The following is a 26,594-nucleotide window of genomic DNA, read 5'->3' on the forward strand; positions in this document are numbered from 1 at the left end:
TAAACTCACCATAAGCTTTATAATTCTTTAATTGGGAAGAAATTACTATCTTGACATGTTATCTCATCATCAAAGAACTTGTTTTGCAGTAATGGCACTGTCAATCCTATGTAGATGCAGTCATTAACCTCAGGAAAAATGGTCTTCGAAGGCAGCGGGCACAATATCAGCTCTTAATTTACATCTCATAGGCAGTTATCAGGTTCCACTGATTCTGTTTACAATCTCAATGCTGCTTCGCTGATTCTGTTTTCCCATTAGATTTATGACGCTTTTGCAGCATTAACTGTTCCATCCACAAAGAAGCCCAGATCAAAGGTTTTGCTCACTGTCTCCATTTCATTTGCATAAAAGCCATACATAATATGGAGGCATAAACTAGGCCTGTTTAGGCTCAGTCCCTGACGCATTGTTGAGAAATGATGCACGGTCTCTATAAACCAGACACTTAGCAGAAACTTGCTGTTTGTCATCACTTTAAAACGAGGATACGTTTCCACAAATTCTTTCATATTTTTCTTTTCAATCTGTCCTCTATATTTACTATGCAAATAAGTCTGCTTTCATGTTCTGTATTATATTGTTTTCTGCTTATGAGTGCGTCTGCGTCTGCATTAGTATATAGATTATGTGTGTTTGCACACCTTTGTGCTGAGCATCTCGGAGTCTGGGTATAAATGCACCTGCAAATGCAGATATGGATAGATCAAATAAATGCTTTTGTGCATTATATGATTGTATTTTTGTCTAAAACTATCTTTCAAGAACATTGCAGGATTAGACTTCTTAAAGGGGAAAAATAAAGATGTGAGAGAAATATATTTTCCTGTGTAGATAAACTTAAGAAGCTCAGGATTTGGGGATTCAAACTGATGCTATTTACCTCTGAACAAGAGCGAATCTCTGCGTAAAAGCTCCAGTCAAAATCCTTCCTGGATGTTAAAAGGAAAGGGAGGTGGGAAAATGCAGGTGCGCCGTCAAAGTGCATGTCTTTTCATGAGACACACATCAGCTGATCCCGCTAAAACAACAGTATGGTTCTCCTTTAACCAGCTGCACGCAGCTGAGCCGAGATGAATGAGGGTAAAGTAATGTCAAGAATCAGCCTGGAGGATCAAACAGAGGTCTTGTAGTGCTTTCTTTAAAAAGCATTTGGATTATTGTTCTAACTTTTCAATAGCTATCCTTATCTATAAATATTAAAAAGAAGGCTGAAGAAAGAAACACAGGAGCTTGTGTTTGAGGCCATTACTTCCCATTATCGCCAACATCACATTAATTTCTCAGGTTCTTGTTTGAATTGTAGTCAGTGTATTTGCTTTAAAACCAGCCCTGCAATGCCTCTCTACTCGACTGTAAATTGAGTCAAACTAGGAGTGTCCAAACAGAAACATAAAATGATTGAATCAACATGACCTGAGGTTTGAGAGCAAACTGCAGCGTTTTAAAGACTTCATGACATTGGCCACAGGCATAAACAGCTGTGTAATACATATTCTTCTCTCTAAAAAATAGTGCTTAAAAGGTGCAGTTTTTTGAGTGCCTTCGACTACAGAATAATCTCTCAAAGACTGCCATCTAGAGGCCCCTTCTGGTATTAAGTGTGCTTCATTTACAGCTCAACTCCTCTCAGGACTCCAGGTTCAGTGTGAGAAGAGCTATTTTCAAAACAAAACCGGTGCTTTGTAATATTTCCAAGACTCTGTGTATCATACTGGACTGATAGTAACATATAAGGTGTAGGTTAAATATGTCCAAGAACCAGGAATTGGCTGATTTTAAGAGAGAAAGCTGTCTCTGCGTCTGCAAAGAGTCCATTATTCTGAGCGTACAGTGGTACTAATGTGACTCAACCTGTGTCTACTGCTGCCCAAACATGTCTTGACATCAAGCAGGGCCCGCTGCTTTTACACTGTGACGTGTGATGATGTGACCTGATGTGTGTCCGGCTGGCAGCAGGCGCCTGAAGCCACATCATTAAAGCTCAGTTGCTGGTTTCAGTCTCAGTCAGGTTCACCTCTAGAGAATCTACAAGGGTATACACGCAAAAAAAAAGAAAAAAAAAAGAAATATTATTTTAAGCTCAGCTTAAGTTTCAGTGATCAGCATGTTTGTTCTGTTTTTTGAAATGCATGTGGGTTATATTCCGCTGACTCCACATAATTCCTTCAGTTGACACATGAGGGTTGAACATCATGTTATTCTTGGCAGGCTTTGGGCATTGTCTCGCCGTATTAGTTTGTTACTTTTGGAATCTCTCAGCATGCAGACTGACATAGAGGTGCATTATAACAATGCAGATACTTTGAAGACTCTCAAATGTTCTCTGTTCTCTGTATTTTTTTTTTTTTTCTGAGAAATGTTCTTAATGTTTCTGGTAAGTGTTCCTTATTGACAGAGATATCAAGCAGCTAGCCTACTGTATGATCCGTTTGTCCATCCTGAAACTAGTTTACAATATCAGTTTAAATGAAGTGAGCTTGGGTTGTCACTCTATTTTCTGCTCTTACCTATAAAGGTGCGTCCTAACCCTCTTTGTTTGTCTCAGTTCTTAACCGAAACCTTCCCCATTCCTCCATTTTCTTTTCTTCTCTCTTCCACATTTCATTACAGGAAACAGGGGGACAAGGAGTCTCACTCCCTGGGTTCCTCCTGTACCATTATCCATCTACATACATCCCTTTGGACCTAACTCATCCATCCTCTTCGACCCTCCTCATTCATCCCTTATCCCTCCATCCCTTTACCTCACGTCCTGTCTACCATTAAACTTCTTTGCATCAATTAAAGCATGGTCTTTGTTAGTGAAAGGGTGGTAATATCCTAGTGTTTGCCCCTTGTTTTCTCTTGTTTCCAGGTTGTTGGGAGGGGCAGGATGAGTTGGAATAGACCGAGCAGCCACAACATTAAAATAAATAACACTGACCATTGACCATGTGACAATTCAATGTTCTGCTGCAAGAGTTTTGGACCTGGCATTTATGTGGATGTTATTAGACATGTACCACCCAACTAGACCAGACCAGGTACCCCCACCCCATAGCAATGACACTCACCAACCCTAACCCAGAAGGATACATCCTGACAGACACACACAAAAAATGGTTTAGGAACAACTAAAAAAAAAAAATAAAAAAACAGGAAAAACAGCACAAGGTACTAGATCCCAAACTGATCAAGTATCTGTGGGATGATCCACAGAGGCCCCTCCCCTCAACCCATAGGACCCAAAGGAAACCCCACGAACAACATTCCGTTGCCAGGAACCACAGGACACTCTCAGAAGGCCCATGTCCATTCTCTGATGAGTCACAACTGTTTTGGAGGCACAAGAGAGACCTACACATTATTAGGAAGGTGGTCATAATGTTATGCCTGATCTGTGTATATTGTTTACCATAATGCTGTGTGACTTCAAACTTGGATTCTAGTTTTCCGGTGTGTGGTAATTTATTTATTTTTGTTGCGCCTCTTCTGTCTAAGATGCATCAACAGATGGCCCCTACTCCTGCTTCGTTTTTCATTTCTCACCTACTCCTGATGTCATCTAAAATGCAAGTAAACTCACCTATTTGTTTTGCAATTTAGTTTCTCAGTGGCCCTAGCATTACTGTATCTGTATACACATATATACAGTACATGCTTCAATAACTGTTCGTTTTGTCTTTTACCTTAAATCCCCACAGCTGCATGGAGCTCAAGCTGCCGCTGCACGGCCATGCATCATTTTATTTCCTAATACTTCCTCTGATATTTTCTCAGGTAGTCCAGTTCCTGTTTCAAACTGTAGTGCTCCAGCGCCAGTCCTTTTTGGGCATAAACCAGTCAGGAGACTCGTCAAACCAATTATGTTGATCTTCAGGTTGACGCCAGGCCCTGCTCCTTTCCATCATGATTGCAGAACTGAAAAATATTTCAGCCTCCTTGTCACTCAGATCTTAAGCTGGCAGTGAAACAAGGCTGCTCGGGCCCTGTATATTTTTGAGTTTATTCTGACTGATTGAGCAGCAGTTTTGATGACAGACGTACTTGAACGTACAGTCATCTGCTGCCAGCTTGATATCAGCCAGCTGAGGGGTCAGCACTGACACAGCAGTGCCAGCTGCCTGCCTCTCACACAACAAAGTAATTACTCATGTCACACTGAATGACTCACATCAGTGGGTGCAATCTTTTAATTTTCATCAAATCTGGCAAAATTCCAGTGTGTACATGTGCCAATAAACAAGTTGATGCAATGCAAATGCACTTTTAAGCATCTACAAATTAAATGAGATGTCAATAACTCATAAGTCGCTTAGCAATAGCTTGGCATGACCTGTTCCACTGAGCTATAGTGCCTATCTTCAGCCAGCTGTGGGAGTTCATCTGGTGTCCCTGATGCTTCTCAGTGTTTCATATAAAGCAGGGGAGCCGACGCTGTCGACCACCTACAATGCCAAAGTCCACAGCCACACTGCTAAGTCTGCCAAAGCAAGCAGCCGTCATTACAAAGGTGCCCTTACCTGCCGTCCTACCAACCGCTCTTCCAGACCTCTGGGACATAATCATCAGCTCCCACGGGGAGAAGGTCAGCTACAGAGCCAAAACCCAGAGACCGCCAAGGGAGACACAGCTGAGGCACACTGGTGACTAGTGCAGAGAGAGGAGGGTGCCCGGTATCTTTCTGTGTAGTGTGAACACAGTGTAGTTGTTATTTCAGATAGAAATGTACTGTATAATATATATCTATGGTGCGCCACTATGTGTAGGTATAGAATGTTCTGATTTCTGATTGCACTGTTCCTGATTATATTAATTTGTCAGTCAAAACAGCCAAATATTATATGAGAAAATATTAACAGAGGACTGCAGACATGCTGTCTGATTCATTACAGAGACTGATTCCACCAACGCAGCATCAAGTCAACCCACTTGGAGACCCTTGAAACGGACGTCCATGCATGGGATTGCATTAAGACCAGCTGATTTATACATGTTAAGGCACCTCAGCCTGTTATATTATTGTGCTATGGGATAGCTGGGAGGTTGAAGAATAACCTAATGGCCTCACATACTGCTCTGAAGACAATAGCATACTTCAAAAAGATCTTCAGATCTATCCAAGCAGGCTATTTTAAATTATGAGTTTTACAGTAACTGACATGTTCGTGCTATCACAGAAATGTGTAATAAATATAATATTTTTCTACATAGACAAATATGTCTTTATTTTTAGTCGACATTTGTATTTATTTCTGATAACTGCCATCTTTATGGTCACTGTTGCACTACAGTTACCACCAGGAAGCTAATATTCTGAGGACAGGAGGGTAGCTGGGTACAGTTACGTTGCCCATTCAGAAGACTGGAGCTGGTGATGACGCCACCAGATATGACACATAGTTTTAAATTAATTTTGATTCATTCAATGTAAAATGTTTAGTGATCCCTTAAAAAAACTCCTTGCAAGGAATGATTGTGATTTATTTATTTTTTCTAATGAGCCTAATACAAACCAGCAGGACAACTAGGATCTATAGTGAGTGATGCTCAGGATACTATCATATTGGTAAAACATGCCACTCATAATACAGTTTGCTATCAGTTATAGCCACTAGAGGGCAACGCTTCCTGACTGAAATCATTTAAAAGTGTAAGCCTAAGAGATAATGAGCCTCAGACTTGTGTACAGAATGCATGCACAAGTTGTTCTGTGTAACAGTTAATGTAACGTGACTGATATAAAGTGAGTAAGATATTTTGCACAAACACATCTTGTATAATCACATCAGAAATGGGGTCTGTTTTGCTGTAAAAATATGGAGTAACACAAAATTGGATGAGATCAGAAGGGGGTGGGGACGAGGATGACCTGACATCTAGAGAGGAAGAAGGTCACCGAACACACTTTCCCACCCAGCCCTGACAGACACACACAAACGCTCTTCCATACGCACGGACACTGGGCCCACCCTGGAGCGTTGTGTGTGCCAGATGAGGGTGTGATACACGACTGCTGTCACGGCTTCCTTCACTACATCAGCACTCGCGCAGCAGCTGCACCACAATGTACTGCACGGTGAAGATACTGTGATACACTACCTGAGGCAGGAAGCAGTGCCATCTGCACTGCACTCAAGGGAAAGGAGTGTTTAATCAAATAAAGACAAAGGTGAAAGGGTACTTTCAGCAGAATCACGCCACAGCTCTGTTAGCATATCCTTGTGAGCACGAGCAGGGCTTAACACAACTTGCTTCTTTCAGGTTAGTAGCAGCTTCTTCAGTCCGTTACATAGCTGTCCAGATGAGTAAAAGAAAATAAGCAACAGCCCACAATCCAACTATAGATTTAATGTTTTTCAAAATATAAAGAAATACGTAAAAGTGTATACAGTACATGAAGTGAAAGCAGACAGTATGTATTCTCTCAGACAGTAGCAAGTCCACCAAGTCTTGAAAATAATAGAAATATAATTAAGTATATAAATATGTTATTTGTTCCAAATCAGAAAGCACATCAAATGGCTTTATCGTCATTCAAAGCTGAAAAATATGTAACCACATTATCATGATTCACGCAAAAGATAACACTTTTATCTTTCTGTCGTTGCTCAGTGTATCTCACTATGTCACACAGACAGCTTAAATCTGAGGATAAGCTTTGCTTCAGTCAGCTCACCATCTTCATATGATCATGAGGATCATTACTGTTTGGATGTGGAAAAGTACTGAAAGATTTCTTGCTGTTTAAAAATAGAAGGAGATGTTAATTCCTGGGCCCACCCATCCATTGTGTCCCATATGTAACCTCTGACCCCAAAACTTCCATACTCTATAACCAGATCCACGCATTAGACTATCCTCCTAAAGGCACATAGAGTATCCCTGTCATAGATCATACACGGACACCTTTATCCAGTTTTCTATTTTGCAGCCCAAAGCCAACTTGAGCAGCAGAAAAAAATAACATTGTAAGTGTAAAGTTAAGTAATTCAGTAAGAAAATATTACCATGTCTTATCAGTACTGTTTTCTGAATATTTATGTGCAAACTGGATGTGACTAGTAGTTCAAACTGACCTCCACTCAGATGGTGGAAAACAAAATGTTCATCACAGCCCAAGTGTTAAAGAGATACCGACAGACACACATTTTGCCACAGTCTCTTTTAACATGTGGAAGTTATCCACTGGAAAGTAATAAAATAATAAAACGGTAGCTCTGAATTGGTGTTGTCTCTCCATTGTTTCTCCTGCGGTTGGTCAATTCAATATTCCTCCGAATCGAGATGAGCAGGTAAACTTGTCAAAAAGATTCAGTCCTCCGCAAGGTCTGTGACGAAAGCGCAGCAGCAGTCAATGTATAAACAAGCGGTCCTCGGGTTGTGGGAGAAAGGAGAGCATAGGTCATTTCTAATGACTGTGAGCAGAGCGGAGATTCTGGACAATCAGGAGCTGCCGTCCCCGTTTTTTGTCTTGAGCACCACCAGGCTAACCATGACGGGGATCAAGCAGATAGGAGTGATCACCAGGGCAAGGATGACGGCAGGTGGGGGGTCACTTAGGTCCTCTGTGGGACATTCCTTGAAAAACTTGGTATGAATATCCACAAAGGTCTGTTCCACCAAAGGGTTTGGCCATGGGATCAGGAGACAATCAGATATGTCCTCCGTGCAACGGCTGAAGTTGCTATACATTCTGGAGACAGGGAGAGAGGGTTAGCTGGTTCAGAAGTGGGTAAATTCTGTATTTTTCATGCTAAAAACAATTGTGTAAATGTAACAGCATTACTTACCCGTTCACATTACCCCAAATGCACCAGTCAGTGCTGTTCAGGGATGCCATATCACTCTCAAAAATGTCCACGCATAGATGCTTGAACATGGCGGCGAGGCAGTCCATTGTTGGTGCACCAAAAAATTCTTGACAGATTTGGCAAAACCCTCTACATTTATCAGAATTTCCACAAGCTGCATGGAGAGTTAAAGAAATAGCAGAAGAGAAAGAGTCAACAAAAGAAACAGAGAGATTAGAAAATTAGAATAAACATTTGCAAAATGTCATTTTCAGTTGTGGAAGGTGATCTCTTTATAGAATGACATATGATGTTGTAAGTCTCTGTATGTTTTTAAGGGTATGTCACTTACCAAACTGCAAGGTAGTGTGTGCTGTGGCATCTAAACGGGAAGAAAATACATTTCAGATGAAAACCATCTACATTAAATATTATTTTAAGTTATTGTCAAATTCAGTACAGAATTCCTCTACAGAACTGCCATGCAAGTCTTTCCTGGTGTAATTCAGTTCATTCAAGAACACATGCATCCTAGCAAATTTGAATCCAGTGAGAATTTCTGCCTACTGAACTCTTTTCACATTTCCAGCACTGTCTGTGGCAGACATTTGCAGCTGTTAGACGGAAGACCACACACTCACCCGAGAGAAAAGAGAGGAATACCCCAATGAAACCAAGTGCTCCCTTCATGTCAGAAAAAAGGAATAAAGGTGCGATGTCCCCAGCTGATGACCATGTATAATAAACCTGAACTTCTTAGTCTGTGTACAGCGAGGCATAACAGGAAACCCGACAGGATGGAAGAGACGCGGTGTAATCTTCGGTTACCAGATGTCCAAACAATGTTACCCGCGGTTACCAGATGTTCTTCGAAGATCTGTCTGATGGCCCTGCGCCTTGGCAACAGCTCTTCCCCTCTCCAGCACACGTTTCTTGAAGATTTTCTTTCTTTCTTAAAGGGGTGGAGGCAACTAAGATTGTCCTCTCCATTCTCCCAAATAAAAGGGAGCACACCCAAGCTGGGGCTGGACTCACATCTGAAAACCCTTTACTCTTTAACTCTTGTTCTGCTTTTTAGTCTCAGTTTCTCACAGTCGAAGGCCTGGCCAGCTCACAGCATGTGATTTATTTGCCTTTTGGGCTGCCTCTGCCAAATAGGAAACATAAGTAAACATTTAGGGCTTAGCGTTTTGGGGTGGGTGTAATCATGACTCTGCAGGGTGTGCTGTGCAGACAGCCATGATTTCATATTTAGGTTAATTTCACCAAACCTGGAACAAGTTGTTAGTCAGAGCTGGCCAGCTGTTTTTACATGTGTATTCTATTAAAGAAAACATAGAATATTTCCAGACGAAAATATGTGGGAAACTTGTTTTTTATGTCATGTGGAGCTCATGAGTGCGCTATAAATGTGAGACCGTTTCTCACTGTCACTTTTCCCTACTTTGGAAAAACAGTGCAAGGAAGGTGGTTTCACTGATTGAATGAAAAAAGAAATCTACTGTTCGGGTTTTCTCACAGCCAACTTGTTCATTTATGTCACTGAATACACATGTTGGGCCTCTCACAACATCTGTTTGCAGAGCAGCATTTTGATTTAGGAATGACATCAGGAAATGTGTCTTTTCAGCAGAGGAGGAGCTCAGAGTTGGGGGGAGTTGGCAGAGGAAGGAGGGGGGGACAGTCGGGGAAAGAGAAAAAAAGGAAGGCACAGGATGAGGAACAGTGAAAGGGGCGCTGCTCCAAAGTTCCAGTTGTTTCACAACTCGGAGTTCATGCGTTGATCACAGACGTTGCATGGGGTGAATGACGAACAAATTCAGGAAGTTGCGCCAGGTGGGGGCTGCTCATAATGAGGTTTCAGTTAACCTTTAACCCCAAACCATTATGGGCCTCGTGTCTACTGCTGTTCACCCCACACTGGTAGAGACCTCCCCGTTAGTTTATCTTGGATTCTCATAATAATACACACAAAGAGATATATTGCCAGAAAACATGATCTCTGAGCTCTGTTTTCTGGGATTTTCAGTTCCAGGCCAAGCAAATGAGTTTAAGCAACTTATTCAAAACAATCCCCAGTGAACACAATTGTATAATACCCAGTTGGAACTTTAAAATATATTAAATCTGATCAGCATTCATGTATTTCTGTTAAATCATTAAAGCACAATTGAACTAAAGACTGACCATTCCTTTTTTTTATTAGAATTACACTGTTTATCTAATAATGTGTGATAGAGAAAGGTTCTACACTTACGAGACATCGCTCTCTGTGTTGAGGGATAACCTACAGAGGAAGGATGTCAGTTGAGTTAAAAAACTCGTGGTTGTAGAAGAGTTTTTTTTTTTTCTACCGATATGAAAATACACATACCAGTTACTGTGGCCGGTTGCTCCGTCACCTTTACATCCACCAGACAAACCACTGTGGCGCATCCTGCATCGAGAGAGAGGGAGAGACAAAATAGAGAAATTAACATTCAAATAAAGCTTTAAAGTAAAATTTAATTATTTTCAAAAGCAATTATAATTTAGCTTTGGTTTGGAAATAATGCTCTAATCTGAGCATTTCTGAAAGTACAGGAGGTAAAGGAAACAACAAGGAGTAAGCCTTGGGGAGTGAACACATATGTGCATCCTCCCTTTGTCTGTCGCTGCAAGGAAGCAAGGAAGTCTTAACAGGCTATATATATATATACACATCATCACACTTTTATGTATTTATTGTTTTTAATGAATTAGATTTCTCCAGCTGAAAAGAAAGAAACTCTCAGTGACCCTGAAACCAAAGTGTTTAAGTGTCAGTCATGGGACTAGTTAAGCTCCTTTCTTAAAGCTCCTCAATTACTGAAAGTTCCTAGGAATTCCTCTTGAGAAGTCAGCTGAAGGGCAAGGAAAGACAGTATATCATGTATATATATATATATATATATATATATACACATATGAAGAGAGAGAGAGAGAGAGAGAGAGGGAGAAATAGTGTAAATCCTCTACTTACCCCAGATGAGAAGAGTCACAAAACAGCCAGAAAACACAAGTGAGGCTGTCATTTTGCCCAACAGTGGTGTGTTCGTCTTCCCTGGTGAGTAGGGATTACATATCTCAACCTTCGTTGCAGGAAGGCTCTATAAAACAACAGGAAGCCCTCATTTCCTAGTGTGGGCGGCTTCACCAAATGGGCCGAAGAGTTTCTGATAAAGCTGATGCACCATCATCGTGGTCTTTCTTTATCTCTCTTTTTCTATATACAACTATGTCTTTGCTTCATCCCGCCCTCTGTTTTGAAAAAGGAACAGAGAAGTTGGGGGTTCCTGAGTTCATACAGTCATGACGTTTGATATAATGTGAACTACTTTATGTTTTTCAGTAAAGAAACATTTTTAAGGCAGAAATATGGGGCTGCTACTTTTAATTCAGAGTTTTTGTATTACTAATATGAGATGATGCATTTACTCAGAAGTAGCAGACCTGTAGCAAACTTTGACATGTATACCAGGTGGAGTTCCCTTTCAGTTTCTCATTAGAGACTTCATCAGAGTATGGATTGCTGTGTTTGTTGCTGTATAACATAAAATCTTCCATATATGGTGGTTAGTAAAGAATAAATAATTATTGTGCGTGTACTGTGGTTTACACTCACTGCTGATGACACGTACCACCATTCTACCACCTCTGGATCTGACATCACGTTGAGGTTCCGTGGTAAAGAGGGTTATCCAGGATGAAACTGATGCACTCATTGGCGTCACTGAGGGATGAGTGCTCTTTCTCAGCTGCTGGGCTTGGAAGACAGCCAGGCAGCTCCGGCCAAAATTGCTTCCACATTTCATTTTGGTTAAAGGAGGCCACTCTTCTTTATTTCGGAAATCCAACAAACAGAAGCTTAAATATCAAAGTCACAGCAAGAGTGAAATTGAACAGCTAACATACATTTTCCCATAAGGAGGAGTATGAAACATACTGTGAGGGAAAATAAAAGTTTCCTTCCAAGTTTCTTCCAACTGCTACTGTGGGTTCATATTTAAATGGAGACAGAAATACATGCTATATTATCTACTCTGTGAATCTCCCCATCTCCAATTGTTCGTCAGGGATCTCAAAACCTGTAGTATATCTGAAGAAATCGCTCCCAATCACAGGTGCCAAGATCAACACACACAGTTTGCAAGCTTCAGAATTAAAAACTTCCTGCTGATAACAGCCTCCCTCCCCGAGCTCATTTTCCTCTTCGTGTTTGCTTTTGTTTGACAGTTCAGTATCAACATGGCACAGGCTACTTCAAATAGCACTGCAGACATGCCAAACATGCTGTATCCTCCGAGATACTTTTGCATAATTAATGAGCAGGAATGCTCGCCATGAACAGCAGAATGAGATAACAGAGAGGAGCAACGACAACAAAGGCATCAAAGAGAAGCATCCGTGCTGCTTTACTTCACCACATCTCTGATAAAAACTATTCTACTTTTTAATGCACTACATTTGTCCAGCTGCATTAGATACTTCTTTTGTTTTAGATTTCAGTAACCCTCCTGCCCAGTGAAAAGCATCTGTCTCCAAAGTTGGTGATTTGGAATTTCAATTACTTTGATAAACTCAAAAATGCATGATTTGAAGACATTCTCACACTTCTTCAGATATAGTTAAATGCAACATAAACACTGCTGCAGCAGTAATGTTTATCAAAAGATACCATAACTTTTACTTTTGATAAAGAAACGTTTGCCCGTAGCAATTCGTTAAACCGTAGTGGAGTATATTCACAGTGTGGTATTGTTACTGTTACTTTTAGTTAAAAGACCGGAATACTACATGATGAACACGTGTCCTGTCATTTCATTAAAAAGTAGCTGAACAGTGCCATCTAGTGTGTCAGGGAAGTAACTTCTTTTACCCGTGACCCCAAATAAAATACTCAATGAACTAAACTGTTGAAAATGTTCACAGAATGCCTTCCAAATAAATAATAATAATAATAATAATAAATAGTTACATGGCTGAATATATTATATACATATTACTATATTGTAAATATTTAAATGGGGACACATGGACCAGCTGAGTTTCCAGATGTCTCATACATCTGTGGCTACTAATACAAGAGAAAAGGCGTTGCACATTTTCCTGCAATTCTGCACAAACTACACGGGTGCGGCAGTTATAATGGCAGCAATCTTCCGCAATAACCACTACAATGTGCAAAAGATAGGTCTTTGTATTTATGCTTAGCAACCACACTGGGAGTTATTTTTAATGAGGTCAAATTAGGCTAGGTTAGAAAACAGTTTCCGTTTTGCATGTGTTTTATTGATCTGATGACTAAACGACCCGCTTTACATGTGACTTGTTTACCAGATTTACCCCTTCCCCTTACGAAAGGATGTGACGTTTAGGAGCTTTCCGCGTCAGATTTTGCACTTTCGTCTATATGTAAACCTTTTAAATAATCCGTTAATACATCGGTCCATGGATTCAAGTCATTCTGCTTTTCGTAAAACTGCTCATCAGGGTCGATACTTTCAAAAACAAATCTGCACGAGTCGAAGCCGTGCTCAAATCATGTGTTTGTTTTTTTTTTTTTTTTTTTTTAGTTCTGTTACGTTTTTAAGAATTTAGTTTTTTACGTGGAGTACGTGACAGCACCACAACCCCCCTCTCTTTCTCTTTAAAAAAGGAGGATATAATGTGTTGGGCTCTCCCTGGAGGAGGAGTGCTGAACAGCAGCTCAACTGTTCTCTGCCGTCCAATGGAATGTTAAGAAACTGGAGGCTTGTTTCTAACTATTAATAATTCATGTCTAATTATTTAACTGTTAAACAGTTATTTTAATATTAAGAATAAACAGGGGTGAATATAGTTCCCTGATGCTTTGTAGGGCGTCTATTTTATTTTTTTTATTATTATTTTTTGCCTTTTTGCAAAAAATAAAAAATGAATAAATCACTAATCCTGTGATACTACATTTATTTAGGCTGTTTCTTTAGGCCGATTTATCCCATTGTATTTTTTCCTTTCCTCCTCAGTTGCTCCTGTAGAGTATAGCTACGATAAGGATGGCATAATTCGTTTGTCCCCCCCTTGCATTAATATTAAACTCTATGGTGTTGTGCCCTCACGCATTTAGATGGCGATCTTGCACTCCGGCCAGTTGCATCAGTTCCTGTGTGCGCGTGTAAATGGCTGTGTCGTGGCTGCTCCACGCTACTTTTTATTCCCAGGACGCAGAATAGTAATAAATCCTCCTCTGCTAGGAAAGGCTGTGATCATAATAAAGACGTCACCCTCCTGCTCGGGTTGGTTCAACCGAGCCAAGTGCGCAGCTATTTGTAAGCTACAACAACAACAACCTCCAGCACCATGCCCATGGATAATGTAGGGATTTCTCTGAGATCCCCTCGCCGTGCGGAGACGATATCTGCGTCAGATCCATAGCAAAGACTGGCTAAATTGTTCCGGATCTCTCTACTATTTAAAAAAAAAAAAAAAACACAGAGAGGGACTTGATCGCGTTGCAGGCTGTTGTCGCAACAAATAGGACGCAAGACGTGGATTTAAAGGTATTTAATAACTGCGACACTGGATGTAGGGATCTAGACGTGCAAGAGCGTGCGCTAGAATAACGTGCAGTCATTGTGGTGGTTGGTGCGCAGGTCTTTAAAGTGTTCTACATGTAAATGGGGACTGTGTAGCTCTGTTGGCACGGTGCTGCACCTACAGGACGTAGCGCACTTCATAGCTGTGGCTGAAACGTGTGCACGCCTCGTAGTCCAGGGAGAAAAAAACGCACCGTAGCCGTTTCCAGAGCTCATATTTGCTGTTGTAGTAATTTTTGATTCTGATTTAGTTGAACCGGGGAAGTTGATGTTCACTAAGGCGATTATGCAACACAGAAAAACTGTACTACGCACTTTTCTGCTCTGCTTTTCTGAAGAGGCACGCCCACTCCTGACCAATGTGTTTGCCCCGTGCTGTTAAATCCATAGACTTTATCCACTGATGCACACATTGTCTGTTTGTTTGTTCACTATTTGCTCAGTTGCCACCCATGATTTTTAAAAGGTACCCTACACCGAGCAGTTTAAAGCCCCAGTGTGGACGGCTTTTTATTTTTTTTATATCAGATGTCTATTTTGTTTTGCCAACAGAGGGGGGCGATCTTTCAAAGAGTGAATGGGGAAGTTTAATTTTTGTATGAGAAACTAAGGGACATAGTATACAGTATTATAAGGTAAGATTATTGAAGTGGACTGTAGTCTAAGCTTATTACATCAAAACTATTGTTTATAAGCATATAGTATTTGTTGGTTGTAGTTGTAGAACTTACTGTCACACTGTTGGATGAAAATAGTCCTTAGTTCGTATGTCTAGTCTCAAAGCGAGACTAGATTGTGAGGTGAAGTTGGATTGGATTGCCTTAAAATATTCTTCTCTTTTAAAAGAATCATGGAGGAAACAGCTGCAGCAGCCCCAACCCCTGGTACCGGTGTTGCCCCACCAACTCCAAGACCTCAGCCGTCCTCCTTTGCCCCCTCCCGCAGCCTTCTGGAGTGGAGACGGAGGGTCAAGTCTGAGTATATGCGCCTTCGCCAATTAAAACGCCTTAAAAAAGCAGAAGAGGTTAAGGTGGGTCATGTCCGTTATTGATTCTCTGCTGGTACACAGTTTGTGTCTGTACGATAGTCATGCAGGTGTATGCATCATGTGCAGCCTTCACTGTGTGGGATTGTGTGAATATCTTATTTGACATGTTTCTTTTTTCTGCCTGTTTCTAGACCCTGTTCATGTTAAACAGGCAGAAGATTGAGCAGCAGACAAATATCCTGAACTCTGAATGGTCCAAGCTCAGGATCCAGTCCATCCCTCTGTCAACTTCTAGTGGGGCTATGCCCAACAAGAAGGTATGTGTGCGTGTGAAAGATGTGTTAAAAAAGAGGAAGAAGGAGATTAATGACTACAGCAACACAACACAATACTCTTGTCCAGCACTCTCTGACTCACCTAGAATTCCACTGTATTATTGTTGTGCAAATGAGGTAGTCCTTAATGTCAATGATTTTGAGTCCTCTTAGGCAGCTCCGCTATGATTCAATCCTAGCTGTCAGCTGTTGCTAAAATATCTCCTGATAAGTGTGCCAGAAATGGTTCATATGGGAGTCTAACAGTGGTCTATAAACCTATTGGAGTACATAATATAAACAGCCAGAGGGCACAACAGCATCTTTCTCTTCTCACATGCAGTCAAGCTCAGCTATTGTGTGTTTATTTTCCTGTTCAGGGTTAAGCAGAATGTGTCTTCAATTATATGATGATGGAACTGCCAGTTATGTTCTGGTCTACCCCAGCCCACATCTGATTCTCTTACAGATGTGTACAGTCGAGTTCGGCTTCCCGGGATTCAAAGCTCAGTCCATTGCCACGAGGCCGCTATCAACAGTGGCTGGAATCCCGTTCATGTACTCCTGGTCGCCTCTGCAGCACAACTTCATGGTATGAAATACACCACATTGATTGGGATGCAATTACTGTGTTATTGCACCTGCAGAACGCTCTCTACATATTGTCTTGCTAATTTCCCCAAATCCATTTTTGAGGATTATTACTATGTGTGAAAAGAGACTGGACATGCTTCATGGTTAACAGATAAAATTTTTACTGCACCAAACGTCTTGTCTTCGTTCCCCTGGAAATTTACTTTTACATTTTCAGTCTATCTTTGCAGCTATGTTGGGACTGTGAAATAACCATAACCAGGACCATGTGAATATTTATCAAATTATTTGTTAGTAATAGGTCAGTTTCCCTGTTTCTTATTTTGAAACTGTTTTGGAAGCATCCCGGCTGCTGCTATGACTTGCAGCACCAGGCCACAACCTTTTTACAGGACGTTTTGTGTTCTAGGTGGAAGATGAGACGTTCCTCCACAACATCCCCTACATGGGAGACGAGGTACTGGAACAGGATGAGGCCTTCCTGGAGGAACTCATTGATAACTACGACGGTGTCCACGGTGACAGAGGTGGGTGTAGAATGATTTTTCTAATTAGGATATCTTCACAAATCCCATAATGCAACCAATTTCCATTTGATTTATGTGATCTAATAATATCTCAGCTATTTAAGTGCTGGCAGTTTTTAGGTTCTGACATGTTGATTGTGTCCCAGAGGGGGGGTTCATCAGCGACGAGATCTTTAAAGAGCTGGTGGAAGCCTTGAGTCAGTACTCTGACCATGAGGAGGAGGAAGAGGAGGAGGCGGCAGCATCGGTGGTGGAGGTGCCAGGGAAGAAAGAGGATGAGAGAGTGATGAGGAGGAGCTCTGTGGAGGGTTCAGAAGAGACCAAAACTGGAGCTGTGGCATTCATCAGGAGGAAGAGGAGAAGCACCACCGAGGGTGAGTCTTCAGTGGTGCATTGTGCAATCAGACTCTGTGAGAGAACAAGAGGGCTACAGCTTGAACAAAGCTCGCAGTGTTCCTCTCATTACACTGTACAGCTGCCACAAGGTCGCCCAGCCACAGCAGCTCTTGAACTGGCATTGTTTACTTTAAAGCTGTCCCCATGTCCCTGCATGGCTACTGTGTGTGAGGGAACTTGTTTGTCCATGTCACTGATATGGCCAGGCTCTAATTACAGAAATGAATGGCTTCTCCTATCAGTCTTTATGAGAAAGGAGGCAAGATAAACACTCTTCCGGCACCAAGTGATAGTGAAATGGAAGCACACCTGGGTACACCATCATTCAGCTACTAGTTCACAAGTACATTCATGGATGAAAGGTCCATGAATAAAAGATACTGGACAAAGAAAACGAATCTGTTCTGCTTACATCATGATTTTACTGAGAACCGGTTTATAAGGAACATGTTATTCCTGACTGACCTGCAGAATTGGCAAAAGGGCGCCATTGCAAAATGTTTAAAAGAACATATTGCGTAAGCTTTTTTTGTGGATCTGGGTTATTTGTGTTATAATCTCTCTTCACTGTCTCCTAAAGTGAGGGACTTGTCCGGCAGCAAGAAGATCCCCAACGACAAGATATTTACAGCCATCGCCTCGATGTTCCCCTACAAGGGCACCACAGAGGAGCTAAAAGAAAAGTAAGAAAAAGTGTAGTCAGTCCTGGATCTGTGTGCACAATGCGGAGCGGTCTGTTGCTTAGTGTTCACCATGGAGACGCAAGCTGTTGAAAGTAATAATGGTGGCTCCCTCTCAGACTCTCTAACTCAAAGGAGTAGTTGCATCAGCATCTGAAAGAGCTTTTCTTAGAAAGACACATTTTAAAACTTTGCCTAACACCATGTCACATCCTCTAAAGCGCATACCAATACTGTGTCACAAAAAAAAAAGTGACATATCATTAGTAAAGCTTTCCCAACAATCTCCACAGGTACAAGGATCTCTTGGAGCCCCCCAGCCCGGTAAAGCTTCCTCCCCTCTGCACCCCCAACCTGGACGGACCATTTGCAAAGTCTGTGCAGCGGGAGCAGTCGTTACACTCCTTCCACACGCTCTTCTGCAGGCGTTGCTTCAAATATGACTGTTTCCTCCACCGTAATGACTTGTTTTCTCTTTACTTTGTTCCTTTGTTGTGAAAAATACATTATGTCTCTATGACTTCCAAGCTCTTTTGTCATATTTTATACTAGCACACAATTACAAATACTAATAACTACCTGATGATAACACAGTCAACATGTGTCTGTTTCTGTTGGTGAAGCTTTTCACGCTACGCCCAATGTTTACAAGAGAAAGACTAAGGAGATCCGCATGGAGACTGAACCATGTGGTGTGGACTGCTTCCTGTTACAGGTATTGCCGCGATAATGTTTGCATTCTGTGCTCGAACGTGCTCCCTGCATTTTGCTGTTTATTGCGTTTCACATTTCCCCGTTATGGTTCTCTTGTGAAGAAAGGGGCTAAGGAGTTTGTGGATCAGAACATGTTACGGTCGCAGAGGTCTCGGAGGCGACGGAGGCAGCCGCGGCCCACCAGCTCCAGTTGTCCCGGACCGTCTGCTGAGGAAGGCAAAGAGGGCGACAGTGACCATGAAACCACCTCCTCCTCAGGTAGGACGCTGAGCTCACAGGATCGTGGTTTGTTCTGGCTATTCAGCATATTTAAATATTGGGTCGATTCTGGTAATGCAATTATGACTGTCTGCCTGATTTGTTATTTAAACAGGTCGGACACTATTTTAACGTGCTTCCGAGACACTGAGTCACTGTATGACTGAGTCGATGTATCATTTACAGTAAACTCCCCGAAATCCCTCCTCTTCTGGAAGCCTGTCTGCTCTGGCTGACTGCAACCCTTCTAAAAAGTGAAATTTGGATGGAGATGAGAGGTTCTAAGTCCTATCCTGCTCTCTCATATGTCTCCTTTCTTCCATCTACTCTTGATTTCAGCCCTCTCTTGCCAAGCAAAAAAAGAAACTATTATTTTTCCATGCTTCAGCCTGAACATAACTCCCTCTTCCCCACCTCCCACTGTGCTTTCTTTCTCTGTCTAATCTCTGTTGACATATTCATGTGGAGAGCAGCAGGAGGGAAATAAGGGCAATCTCCTCTGGCTTTTTATTGTCCTCTTGTTCGCCTTGAAGCTCTCAGGTTGCTGTGCATTAGCATTGGCGCCTCACTCAAAGTCTCTGTTAGTTTTGGAAATCACTGGTGCTCAGCCAGTGACTCAGCAGACTCACTCACACGTGTTGAGATGATGTGGAAAAAAACAGATTGTTGAGCAGATTAATAAAGATACTCAGTGCTGGAACATGTGGCCATAGCAATGCTGCATTCAGCCTGTTGCCAGGCAACATTCGGCTCTCTGCCTTGAGCTGTGGGTGTACCAGCATCAGTGATGAATATCCAAAACACTAAATCAATGCATGGACCCCTCTGTGTGCGTATAGATAAACAATAATGGCATCCAGAGATAGCAGTGTTTATGTTTGTGCAGGGCTAAATTAGTCAGGCCGATGTGTGGGCAGATCTAATATGTCAGAAACGTTACCAAGACCAAGCAACTACAGTATGTATCTTTAGATTCAAAAAGGGGTAGTCAGTCAGTGAAGTTAAAGTGTGTCTGTGTGTTTTTGTAAAACAGAGGGGAATTCACGATGCCAGACTCCCACCAAGCTGCGTCCAGGGGATGATGACGGGGAGCAGCAGGCATGCTGTGTGGTCCAGTGGAGTGGGGCAGAGGAGTCTCTGTTCAGAGTGCTACACGGCACATACTTCAACAACTTCTGCTCCATCGCTCGCCTTATCGGTACCAAGAACTGCAAAGAGGTGAAATATTCACACACTTGATGGTTTTCCAGTTTCAGCATGTTTTACCTGGCGGAAGATTTAGTCCTAGTTTTTCTGTGTTTATGTGTTGTTAATAATAATCTTCTGGCTAATAATGACTGAGGTTTAGAAGCTTACTCTTACTAGGGCCCCACCAGTCAGCATCTTGGCAGTGACGCCACCTAACTCCCGGAAAATTAAAAAGTAGGAAAGAGGTGGAGGATCAGTGGAGATAAACTAGGCAGGAGCATGGAGGTAGCAACCTGTGAGGGCACTCACCTGTCACTCAAAGCGGTCATGTCTTTGTTTATGCATAACTTTAAGCTGCAATATAACTTATTGCATTGCAATTATAAAAAAAATCCACCCATGCAGTTGTCATGAATGGGAAAATCAGATCTGTATTATGTTTTTAGGTTGTTATACACAGGACTTTAGGCCATCATTAGGCCATGATTATCACCTAAACACAGTACTTGTACTGAGCAACTTTTAACAGCTGTCAAAATGTCTTAAAATATCACTCCACCAATGTAGCATTGCGCTCTGACAACATTATCACACTTATGATGGACAATTTTTAAAACACACTAGAGCAGCAGAACCAAAGGCCTTTAATGTAATTTGCATTACATGTTTTTGTCAAAGCATTTGCCTACATTACCATCAAGCAACTTCACTTGAGGAAATTTGTCAGACTCTGTAGTGAGAAAACAGTGTTATGTAAAGGTTTTAACATATGCAGTAATTCTTCCAGTAAACAGACTATGAGGTGTAGTTCCCCTTTATGAAAAAGAAAAACACTCATTAATGTTTAACGATCTTTAATGCTTCAGTAGGACAGTAAACCAAAGAAACACACTTAAAGCAAAGCTGTGAAAAGACATCAGAAAATGAAAGAAAGGAAGGATAATTAAAGCATCTATCTGTCTATCTGTCTATTCAATTTTAAAGGAAAGTTCTAACAATGTCACTACCCTTATTATTTGTCACTGGCTCTCACGTTGTTTCCTAGCTAAAATAATTAGGACATATTGTTTCTCCAGCTGTGTTAATCGACGGATGTTTCAGAACAGATACTTAGTCATTTTAAAATAAAGCAGAAAAAAAATGTACTGATTTATTTTGCATATGCGTCAGTGCAAGTGCAATAACACATGCATCCTGTGCCTGTGGTTTTATGGCGTGTATAATTGCGCTGACTACAGATGTGGCACCATAAACAGGAATGCTTACCAGATGTGACGTCTCTGATATCCTCGCATGATGCAGTTGTTCAGACATTTCCAACCTCTTGTCGTTTGAGCGTCATTTGAGCAGAGCTAAGGGGGCCTGGTGGAGAACAGATTGCAACATACTGCGAAATTAGATTTCAAAATTTTAAACTTTTATGCCCCCTGCAGAGAAATAAATAAATCAGTCTTAACCCATATGGGACATGATGAAGCAGCCTCACCCGCCCACATCCAAGCCTTGTAGTCCCTCTTGTCCCACAGCCAAACAAGTTCAGAGTCTAGCCTGCTGATATCCACGAATCCCCACCTACTGCCTCACTCAGTGGAAATGCTGAAACCAGCTGCATCATTATGTATGTCTGTAGGGAAGAGGCCAAATCTGGGTTTTGGCAGCGAGAAGTGGTTGTGTGTGCGCGTGCACAGATGCATGCGTATGTCTGGCCTCTGCAGTGCAGTTTTGATCGGAAAAGGATGGAAACGGGGCAGTATGTACATTTGTGATGTTTGTCCCAGGTGTACGAGTTTGCAGTGAAAGAGGTTCTCATCCATCGTGTTCCCTTGGACGATGGAGGCATCTCACCCCAGAAGAAGAAAAGAAAACACAGGCGAGATATTGAACCATCATTTTCTTCCTTTATTAACATATTACTGGTTTGTTCTTGTTCTTGGGTGTGGAATACATTAGAGAAATGTTTGACAAAGCCAAATAAAAGCTCCTACTGTGTTTGATTGACGTTGCAGGTTATGGGCAAAGATTCAGCTAAAGAAAGGTATGTTCATCTCACAGAAAAAGTAGCTTTTACTACACTATGCCCTCTGACATAAACCACAGCTTACTGTGCCAGTCTGAATGCTTTGTCCTCTGTTGCTCCAGATAACACGTCCAATCAGGTGTACAACTATCAGCCATGTGACCACCCCGACCACCCATGCGACAGCTCCTGCCCTTGTGTAATGACCCAGAATTTTTGTGAGAAATTCTGCCAGTGTGAACACGAGTGTGAGTGACACTTTTCCTTTTCATCTCCGTCACCAGTATCTCTCAGACTGTGTGTGTCTTATACAAACACAAATGCGGCCTGCTGTGCTGTGTGTGATCCTGGAAGAATATTATAACCACATTTTCCACTGAAAGCTCTCAGCAGTTTTAAAGCCATCTTGCCAGGCTATAATAGAGCGGGACAGCAGAATGTAAAACGAATCTGCAGTATTCTGGCAGCAGCCAGAGGAGAAACTGTCCTCTGGCTGGGAGAGGTGGGTGTCTGTTTAACGCAGAGCTGTGTTCACAATGAGGCTTTTGCTGCAGAAGCAATGACCCAGAACTGTGTTTTCTGAACTGGCCACATGGTGGAGGAATGCATTTTGTATTTTACCCTCTGGAGAGCTTACAATAGAGACAGAGGATAAGACGGGGTAAACATTTTTGTTATGGTTTGGAAAGGACGGCTTTGCCTCATTTGTTCATCTGTTGTGGTTCATTCACCTTCTCTCCCCCCTCCCCCTCGTCACCTCGCCTTTTCCCGTAGCAGCGGAGAGCCGGGGCCCAAACAGGAAGCAGCCCCCAGTTCCACATGTGTGTGCTCTAAAGACTTGGAGAGAAATCAAAGAGATGTGACAGGCTCTGTGCCCGAAATACAACATCATCTCCAGCATCAGTATGAGTCAAACGGTTCCAGCTAAACAATGCTTGATGATACAGACACATAAAAAACCTGCACAGGCTGGGAATGGAAGGTTAAACTCGCACAGCAGAGGAGAGAATTTCTGTCTGGAGTTCTTGTTATGGATAGTTTTCTCAAAGCGTAGAAGACATTTCAGCTATTCTTGCCTGAGCCTTCCGCTCATCTTCCCAGAGGGTGTTATGTTACTTGCTACAAAATTGTATTTCAGCATATCTGCCAGCAGAGGTCTCAGACTGATGAACCTCTCAGCATTACTCAGTCACTCAGCTCCTGTGCTGCCACTGTGTTTTGAGATGGAATTATTTATCATAATCATATTGTGTTCTGCCAAGTCACATAACCTATTATATTTCTGCATTGCTGCATTGCTCATAGACCTTGTCAGCAATTTCCCTTTCACAGCAGCTGTGTGTCTAAATGTTTTTTTTAGGCCAGAACCGCTTCCCAGGCTGCAGGTGTAAGACTCAGTGCAACACTAAGCAGTGTCCATGCTACCTGGCCGTGAGGGAGTGTGACCCTGATCTTTGCATGACCTGTGGTGCTGCAGACCACTGGGACAGCAAAGTGGTTTCCTGCAAGAACTGCAGCATCCAGAGAGGCTTAAAAAAGGTACACTGGAGGTCTTTAGTTAAAAAAATAAAAATAAAAATATTCAGCTTTTCTTTTCTGAGTGGTATCATGTGGTCTATAAGATAAATGGCTTGTATTTATATATTGTGTACTCAACACACTTTGCAGGCACAGTGTCACATCAACCCATTCATTCACACAATCGCACACACATACACTAGTGCCATTCATTGAGACCAAATCAGGGACACTTTTGCATGTGGTCCATGTGCCGCAGATCAAACCGCTAAACCTCCTGTTCATGGGCACCCCACACTACCGCTCTACCTCCGTGTCACAGCTGCCCCAACCTCTGTTCTCTCTTTTAGCACCTATTGTTGGCTCCGTCAGATGTCGCCGGTTGGGGCACCTTCATCAAAGAGCCTGTTCAGAAGAATGAGTTCATTTCTGAATACTGCGGAGAGGCAAGTCAGAGCAATTTACTCAGCTTTTATTTTTAAATGTTTTATTCATATCCTTTCCCCATGAGTCAAGTTCCATAATTAACAGTTATTTTACCTGCATGTGCATGAGTAGCTGATCTCTCAGGATGAAGCTGACCGACGGGGAAGGATCTACGACAAATACATGTCTAGCTTCCTTTTCAACTTGAACAATGGCAAGTATTCCCCACTCTTGCCTTAATAATATAAGCCTGACATATTACATATTGTTCGATATGCAGAATTCCTTAATGTAACTCTGTGTCGCCACATAGACTTTGTTGTGGATGCCACGCGGAAGGGGAACAAAATCCGCTTTGCAAATCATTCAGTTAATCCCAACTGCTACGCAAAAGGTGAGAGAGTGTGTCAGTTTGATTTGTGGTGTGAATTCGGAGGAGTTCTCTTGGTTGAATGTTGTGTTTACTGCCTCTGCAGTGGTGATGGTGAATGGAGATCACCGCATCGGCATCTTTGCCAAACGAGCTATCCTGCAAGGAGAAGAGCTCTTCTTTGACTACAGGTAGAGTCACATGCCGTTTGGTGGCAAAAAAAAAAAAGAACAAGGCTGCCGTACATTGTGACTGAATTACCAACTTCAGGCAATACTGTTTATTAATTCACTCTCTTTACTCAATGTTTATTCCCACAGATACAGCCAAGCGGATGCCCTCAAATATGTGGGAATAGAGAGGGAGGTAGACATGACTTAGCTTCATCGGCTTGGTACCTGTCCTCCGCAGCCACCCACCAATGCTTCTCTCCCTCTCTGCAGCATCACATCTAGCTGGCAGGTTTCTTTAAACAGTCGCTGCCCTCTCTGCTGCACTTCCAAAAATAGAAAGTCCCTCCCTGCTGTTTGCAGGTGCTCCTGCTCTGCAAACACCATACAGAACCACCTCCCCCAGTGACATAGCTCTCCCCATCATCTGCCCTCCTACCCGCCTACTTGCAAAACTGTATACTCCAAGCTTATTAAACTAAACTTCTTAAGGTGGAAACAATATTAATCCGCATTGCTTACTGCACCAAGAGGATCACACATGTTTTTATTCCATCTTGTCAATAAGGCTGCATTTACCCGTTATACAGTGTGTTACTCTGAGCTGTTCTGTTACTGTACTTATAGACTGGCTTTTGTTTGACATCTCAATACATAATGCAAGCTTTTACAACATACCTAATGATAATCAGTGAAATGCATGTGCCGTCTTCTGACAAACCATCCATTAAACATGTTAGCCACAGCATTAGCTTCCGTCAGATGCTGTTCCTGTGCAGTCACTCAGTGTTTGTAGTATGATGTTACCCTCTGGTTGTTCTGCAGAGAAACGTGATCAGGTTTGACAGCTTGGCATGTGCCCCTGCGAACCTCTTCAGCAGCTAGGATCACCATGTCTTTACAGAAAATAAGTAATTGTGCATTTATATCATTCTTCAGCAAAAATAGGCAACCGGACGAGAAACCGACTGACTGAATGTAACCTGTAGGTGATGGTGAAGAGATCTCAGCCCTCCTTTCATCGCACACATTATCCTGTTATTGTTAGTCAGAGCAACTTACAGACATCAAACATTTATCATTATGTTTACATGGTCTTGAGACCGTCACGCCTTTCACCAGGCAAATTATTAAGTAATGGTCACAGAGTAAATGTCTTCCTGAAAAATTCAATAAAGTGCCAAATGATTCCACGCAGGAAACGGATGAAACATTGTGGATGTCTTGCATAATTAGCCGTGGTTGTTATGACGATGGGAGAAGTAAAATTGTCAGTGTTTGACCAAATACTAAAGTCCCCCACATGTGAATGTAAAATATAATTTATCACCTTTTCTCTTTTTTTATGTCCAGACTTGTCATTCACACGGTTTTCATTTAAAGCCCCCTCCCTTTAAAATGAGATCTTTCTCAACAGAGATGAACAAAATGGAGTTTAATGCTATGTACAGTGTATGCCTAAAAAAATAAAAGTTTAACTTTATACATTAATGATGCTTTCCTCGTCCTTTTGTGTGTTCATTTTTGTGTGTTTAAATCTTGGGACTCACCACCGCAATAAACTCCCTCAAAAATATCACATTAGCAATTTCCTTCAAGCGTCTTTTATTGAGATGACAGTTGGGCTTTGCCTTGATTTTACACAGTAATGGTCATTTACAGTGAAAATATTACAAAACAAACTTGAGCATACCGAAGAACTGAAGAAAAAAAAATCCCTAAATTTCAATGTGATTAAAAACACAACTGTAATCTTTATTTTTAGTATTTGTTCCAGAAGCGTTTGGTTTGTGGTGCAGAGAAATCTAACCTGGTCTAACCTGCCTAGTCCTCACTCTGGTCAGGTATCACCTGATTTCATACATGATATCAATGTTGACAGGGTATCTGCAGATACAGGTCTATGCAGGTATTAAAATCTCTGTGCTTGTAGAACGAAGAACTGATTACATTCACATCGTGGTTCTTTTATTGAACGTAATATGTCACTTTTTTTCCCTTTTTTTTTTTGGTGTTAAAGCCCATGAAGTATTAAACAGTGTTCATTAAGTCTCACATTTTAA

At 41.8% G+C, this 26,594-nt stretch overlaps 2 protein-coding genes across 6 annotated transcripts; one reads left to right on the forward strand and one right to left on the reverse strand.

Annotated features, from left to right (window-relative positions):
* Positions 1-6,342: 6,342 nt before the first annotated feature.
* ramp2 (receptor (G protein-coupled) activity modifying protein 2) lies at positions 6,343-11,424 on the reverse strand. Of its 5 annotated transcripts, none has more exons than XM_084570394.1 (6): positions 10,777-11,424; positions 10,150-10,212; positions 10,033-10,062; positions 8,128-8,157; positions 7,776-7,950; positions 6,343-7,678 (listed from the first exon to the last, which is right to left on the reverse strand). In XM_084570394.1, the coding sequence occupies exons 1-6, from the start codon at positions 10,826-10,828 to the stop codon at positions 7,429-7,431; spliced, it is 600 nt and encodes a 199-aa protein (XP_084426520.1). In that variant the 5' UTR covers positions 10,829-11,424; the 3' UTR covers positions 6,343-7,428. The 5 variants fall into 5 exon arrangements, with proteins under 5 accessions (XP_084426520.1, XP_084426522.1, XP_084426524.1 ...); XM_084570396.1 differs by having other exon boundaries at positions 8,417-10,062; positions 10,777-10,833; XM_084570398.1 differs by lacking the exon at positions 10,777-11,424 and adding an exon at positions 8,417-9,695 and having other exon boundaries at positions 10,150-10,171.
* A 2,032-nt stretch (positions 11,425-13,456) lies between these two features.
* Positions 13,457-26,039, forward strand: ezh1 (enhancer of zeste 1 polycomb repressive complex 2 subunit). Its single transcript, XM_084570141.1, has 20 exons — positions 13,457-14,335; positions 15,218-15,401; positions 15,551-15,676; positions 16,143-16,265; positions 16,677-16,794; positions 16,941-17,168; positions 17,771-17,873; positions 18,164-18,327; positions 18,494-18,585; positions 18,686-18,842; positions 19,876-20,060; positions 21,809-21,900; positions 22,037-22,065; positions 22,170-22,295; positions 23,408-23,586; positions 23,916-24,011; positions 24,124-24,205; positions 24,305-24,385; positions 24,468-24,552; positions 24,682-26,039. The coding sequence occupies exons 2-20, from the start codon at positions 15,222-15,224 to the stop codon at positions 24,740-24,742; spliced, it is 2,307 nt and encodes a 768-aa protein (XP_084426267.1). The 5' UTR covers positions 13,457-14,335; positions 15,218-15,221; the 3' UTR covers positions 24,743-26,039.
* The last annotated feature ends 555 nt before the right edge of the window (positions 26,040-26,594 follow it).

The sequence above is a fragment of the Chelon labrosus genome, assembly GCF_963514085.1.
Source record: "Chelon labrosus genome assembly, chromosome: 21".
NCBI classification, from domain to species: domain Eukaryota; kingdom Metazoa; phylum Chordata; class Actinopteri; order Mugiliformes; family Mugilidae; genus Chelon; species Chelon labrosus.